This window comes from Phalangium opilio, unplaced genomic scaffold, assembly GCF_054372755.1.
Source record: "Phalangium opilio isolate 3A_F unplaced genomic scaffold, DU_Popi_V2 ptg000093l_1, whole genome shotgun sequence".
Classification (NCBI taxonomy): domain Eukaryota; kingdom Metazoa; phylum Arthropoda; class Arachnida; order Opiliones; family Phalangiidae; genus Phalangium; species Phalangium opilio.
This window is the reverse complement of record NW_028324198.1, coordinates 2747557-2752994: the sequence shown is the minus strand read 5'-3', so window position 1 is coordinate 2752994 and position 5438 is coordinate 2747557. Positions and strand designations below refer to the sequence as shown.

At 45.2% G+C, this 5438-nt stretch overlaps 1 protein-coding gene across 1 annotated transcript; it reads right to left on the bottom strand.

The window, feature by feature from the left end:
- Positions 1 to 320: 320 nt before the first annotated feature.
- LOC149640309 (uncharacterized) lies at positions 321 to 4841 on the bottom strand. The gene has a single exon (XM_089850672.1). It carries the CDS (start codon positions 4839 to 4841, stop codon positions 321 to 323), a length of 4521 nt encoding a protein of 1506 aa, XP_089706798.1.
- Between the last annotated feature and the right edge of the window lie 597 nt (positions 4842 to 5438).

The window sequence follows — 5438 nt, the reverse complement described above, 5'->3', positions numbered from 1 at the left end:
GACTCGTTACTTTATTAACTTCATTCCCCAAGATCCAAACGACATCTGATTATATTTACATTGCTAGACTAAAGGAAAGCTGCCCTTTGTCCCCGCGTGATCTTATCTTATCTATCAACTTGTTATGTCTATTATTATGTCTATTATTATGTCTATTATATATCTATTATATAACATCCTTCCCTTTCGAAATATTGAGCAGAACGAAGTTCGATATTACATATTGTCAAAGATGAATTAAAACTTTTACAACATTATTAAATTTTCTTATCTACATTTAAAATTAAACATTGTCTGTTAAAATCATGATTGTCTGATTCTTAATTGTCCTTCCGGTCTTTGGTTCTTTCTACATCCGGATAGCGAGCAGGGGGGTTAATGTTATTCCTGGATCTGGTCGATGTTCTTGGGAATGGTACTGGTCTCGATCTTAGAATTGCGATGTTTTGGGAGTTCGGGCGTGGTGGCGATCTATTTCCTTCTTGCGTCTGGAGTTGGTTTTGCCCTCTGCCTATCGTCGCTAATCCTGGTGTCTGCTCTTGGAGATGATCTTGGTTTGCCGCTGGGTCAGGAGTTCGCTGCCGTTTTGTTATGGCTTGATGCTGGTGTTCTACCATTGTCTCTGTGCTTGATTGTGGTTGGTATGCATGAAGCGCGGTAGATTTTGATGCTGCAGGTGAACAATGCCGCATTGGTATGTGCTCCGGGCGTAGATGTTGCCGCGTGCGTCGAAAGATCTGGTTCTCTTCTGTCTGAATTATATAGGACTGAGGTTCCGGGGCTGCCGATATTATTGTGGCTTTACCCCACTGTCTAGGTCGGATATAATGGTACACTTTGGTGCCTGGAGTTAGGTGTAATGGAACTGGTTTTCTTGCCATACGTTGGTTTATGATCATCGTGTTTTGTCTGTCTTGTAAGGTCTCCTGAATGTGCTTAGTTGGGAAATGTGGTCGTAAGGTTGCAGTTGAAGTGGTGAGTGGTGTTCGGATTCTTCTCCCCATAAGCATCTCAGCCGGTGACGGCAATTGTCCAATTGGTGTCGCTCGGTATTCCATTATCGTGTGTTGAGGGTCTTTTCCTTCTTGAATGGCTTTAATTAGCATATTTTTAATGGTTTGTATGGTTCTTTCGACCATGCCGTTTGATTGTGGGTAATGGGGGCTGGATGTGGTATGCTTTACACCCCATTGTTCGAGAAAATGTCGGAAATTACAGGAGTTATATGGCGGACCGTTATCTGATATCAATACTTGTGGCGCTCCATGGCGGGCAAAGTGAGGATTGAGGAAGTTAATTACGGCGTCGGCGTTTGTGGATTTTAGTTCTTGTAGTTCGACGAACTTTGAGAAATAGTCTACCAAAATTATCATCTTTTTGTCCTCTATTTGAAAAAGATCGGTCGCTAACACTTCCCAAGGTCGTTGTGGAATCTGATGTGGATGCAACGGTAATGGTACGTTTGCGCGTTCCCGTTTTTGGCAAGTTTCACAGCGTTTTATGTAGTCTGTTATTTCTTGGGTCATCTGAGGCCAAAAAACGTGCAGGCGAGCTTTAGCAAGGCAGGCTGTAATGCCTTGGTGCGCCGCGTGGATCTCTTGTAATACGCTGGCGCGCAGACTAGTCGGGATGTATAGTCGCTCTCCTCGATATATCAGTCCTTCGCTTTCGTGCATTTCCTCTTGTATTCCCCAAAATGGTTTTAATGATTCATGCAACTTATTGATCGCTGTCGGCCATCCTTGTCGTATGTATAACATTAACGTTTGTGCTATGGTGTCTGTCGCAATCGCATTTCGATGTTTAGATATCTTGTTCTCAGGTAGGGCGGTTTGCGTTGCGTGGACCATGACGCATGGCCCTTCTAAGTATGGCGTGTTGATATCCTTCTCCTGGCGTGGGGCCCGGGACAAGGTGTCTGCGACATACAATTGGGCTCCAGGTACGTAAACAACCTTTAAGTTGTACCGTGACAGCTTGAGAACGAGACGTTGGAGGCGCGGAGATAACATGTGAAGCGGTTTTTGTACCACGGCGACCAATGGACGATGATCGGTTTCTATTGTAAATTTGGTTCCGACGATGTAGTAATGAAATCGTTCGCACGCGTACAAGATGCCAAGAAGTTCTCTTTCAATTGGGGCATAATTTTGCTGCGTTGTTGTAAAGGAAGTTGAGGCGTATTCTACTGGTCTGTTTTCTTGCATAAGGACGGCGCCGACTCCAATTTTGCTGCTGTCTACTGATATCGTCGAGGGAGTTTTTGGATTAAAGAAGGCTAGAACAGGCGCGGTGGTGATTAATTGTTTCAGGCTATGAAAGGTATCATCAGCATTTGCATCCCACGAGAAGGAGACTCCCTTCTTTAGCAGGGCGCGCAAAGGTGCTGCCTCGGTTGAGTGTTGGGGAACAAACTTAGCGAGGAAGTTTACCATCCCCAGGAAACGTTGCAGCGCAGTTCTTTCCGTTGGCGGTGGAATTGCCTGAATTGCCTGGATTTTTGACGGTGCTACACCAAGGCCAATTGGTGTGATGGTGAGGCCTAGGTAAGTAATCTTCTGGACAGCAAGTTGCATTTTAGTCGAGCTGAACGTGAGTCCGTTTTGTCGTGCCCGTTCTAGGACTGTGACCAAGGTCCGGTTGTGTGCGCTTGTTTTCGTCGCTATCAGGAAATCATCAGTTGAAATATGCGTCGTCGGAAATTGTGACGGAGGGTAAATTGAATGCATGATTCGTTGGAAAATTGATGGTGATGTACATATGCCCAAGGCTAATCGTACGAAACGAAATCGACCAAAGGGGGTAGCAAATGTACAGAGAAATGAACTTTCCTCGTCAAGTTCAACTTGCCAGAAAGCGCTTTGCGCATCCAACACCGTGAATATTTCCGCACCATGTAGGTTAGAGAAAATTTCCTGTGCTGTTGGTGTCGGGTACGGTTCCAATCTTATTGCGTCATTGAGTTTCCGTGGATTCAAGCATATACGGACAGGAATCGGCTTGTGTTCTTGGCGAACGACCACCATTGGATGGACCCAGTCCGTAGGTTCGGTAACCGGTACTATGATCCCAAGGGACTGCAGTCGCGATAATTCTTGGGCGACTTGGTCTTGTAGGGCACATGGTATTTGGCGTGGAGCGCTTATCGATGGTGTGGCGTTGGGTTTGAGATGGATTTTATATTTACCAGGGAGTTTCCCTATCCGATCGAAAATGTCCTGGTACATGTTTATAATCTCTCCTGGTGTCATTTCATCGATTTTATGTGGAGGCGGCATTGGTTCCGGTATGGTTACTTTTTCTTGCGCCGGACGATTGATAATGATGGACGATGTCGTGTTTCTGGTTGGCTCTCGCTGTATTGAGTCTGTTACTTTTCCTATCGGGTGTTGGTGCTGTAGAGTGGTGGTGGACCTTGCCGGCTGTGAGTTTTTGCGCGGTTTCATGTTCCGTTGAATGAGACCCAGTTCGACAGTTGCTCTTGCACCGAGGATGGGGACAGTCTTTTGGGGAGTGATGTAGAAACATTGGTCCGATCCGGTTACGAAGGACGCGCATCTGACGTAAATTACTCCGATGATGTCGACGAAATGACCCGAGTAGGTGCGTACGGTGTATGGCGGGATGTGGAGTTTCGGTTTTATTGGAAATTTATCATAAATGCCAGAGTGAATTATGTTTACTTGGGACCCGGTATCGAGTTTCATTTGGACTGGAAAATTTGCAAAGTATATAGTTTCGATCCATTCGTCTCTTTCTGCTGGCAGCGCTGTCATATCGTGGCAAAATACGGTCAATTCGTTGCAATATCTCTGGGACAGGCTGGAATCATCTGCTTCGCCGAATTCGTCCTGTATGTAATCTTCCGCGCCGTAGGGTGTGTGATTTAGCTGTTGGTTTCTGGACCAGTCAGGCTCATCATTGTATGCTGTTGTTTCGTGTACATTTTGCGCGCGACAGTGAGAGGTCCAGTGTCCTGATCGTGAGCATTGGTAACACTGTGAGTTTGTCGCTGGGCAGCGGTCTTGACGGGGGTGGGGAGTCCCGCAGTTCTGGCAAACATGCTGGTTTTGTCGGTACGTTGTACTTCGTTGCTGTCGGTGGTATGGATGTTGATTATGTGGCGTTGTGACCGGAAGTCGGTTGTTTGTCTCCGCACGTGGCGTATTGCCGCGCCTATTGTGTGCGCGGTAGTTATTTCCACTGCTTGGTCGCTGTTGATGTCCATAACGTTGTTGTGGGCGACCTTGATGCATGGCGTCCAATGCAGCCGGTGTTTGATCTTTTTCTGCTGAGAGGGTTATGGTTGTTGCGTGTTGCGCTGCGGCTTCGTTCGCTTGGCATTTTGCTATTGCGAGATCCAAAGTCAGGTGGCGTTCGGCCAATAATTCTTTTCGCAGGTCTTCTTTGCGGATGCCGCACACGATTTGCGTGCATACGAGAGATGAGGACAAGGCTCCAAATTCACACTGGCGGGCTTTCGTTTTGAGATCCGTGAGGTATGCATCGAAAGGTTGATGTTGACCTTGCTTAGTGGTGAAAAAGGTGTACCGAGAGGCTATGAGATTCTTGTACGGTTCATAGTATGTGTCGAACGCGTCATAAATCCGCTCTAGTGTTAGCGCTGGTGGAGTCGGGATTGTCAGAGTGTCGTACACACGTCTTCCGGCCGGGCCGAGAATGTGCAGAAATATTGCGATTTGGACATCGGGATCTTCTGTGGCTAGTTTGGCGGCTAAGGCGTATATTTTAAAACTATTCTTGTATTCGGTCCAAGCTACGGAAGGGTTCACGGACCCGGGGTTGAAGGTATCCGGGCTTTTGAATGTGGTGGATGTCATTCTATCCGCACTTATAAACACGGCACGACTGGAGTATGGGCGTTAGTAATACGAGGCGAGAAGACTAAATCGGCGCGTATAAGAACAAAGGTTCGCGTACTTCTGACACCATAATGTGATATAATGGACTCACAGATATGTTAAGACTCGTTACTTCATTAACTTCATTCCCCAAGATCCAAACGACATCTGATTATATTTACATTGCTAGACTAAAGGAAAGCTGCCCTTTGTCCCCGCGTGATCTTATCTTATCTATCAACTTGTTATGTCTATTATTATGTCTATTATTATGTCTATTATATATCTATTATATAACACAAAGGTTTTCGCAATTGCGCTTTTTCCTTACTATTATAATGGAATCGAACCGTATATATACCCCAAATTTGAAAATAGCGGGCAAGAGGGGTACCCTTCACTTTAAACGTCAATATTAGCAAAGTTTGAGAAGATAATAGGTATAACTTTATTTTAAACGATTTAACTATTATTAATGTTAATTATTGAAGATTAAAATAATTAAAAATAATTATATTTATTTAAATATTAAAGATAAACCTCTCGTGCAAAGAGAGAGATTATCATCGCCTCCTA

Coding starts and splice junctions, on each gene's coding strand:
- LOC149640309 (XM_089850672.1), bottom strand. CDS start 4,841: ATGACATCCACCACATTCAAAAGCCCGGATACCTTCAACCCCGGGTCC.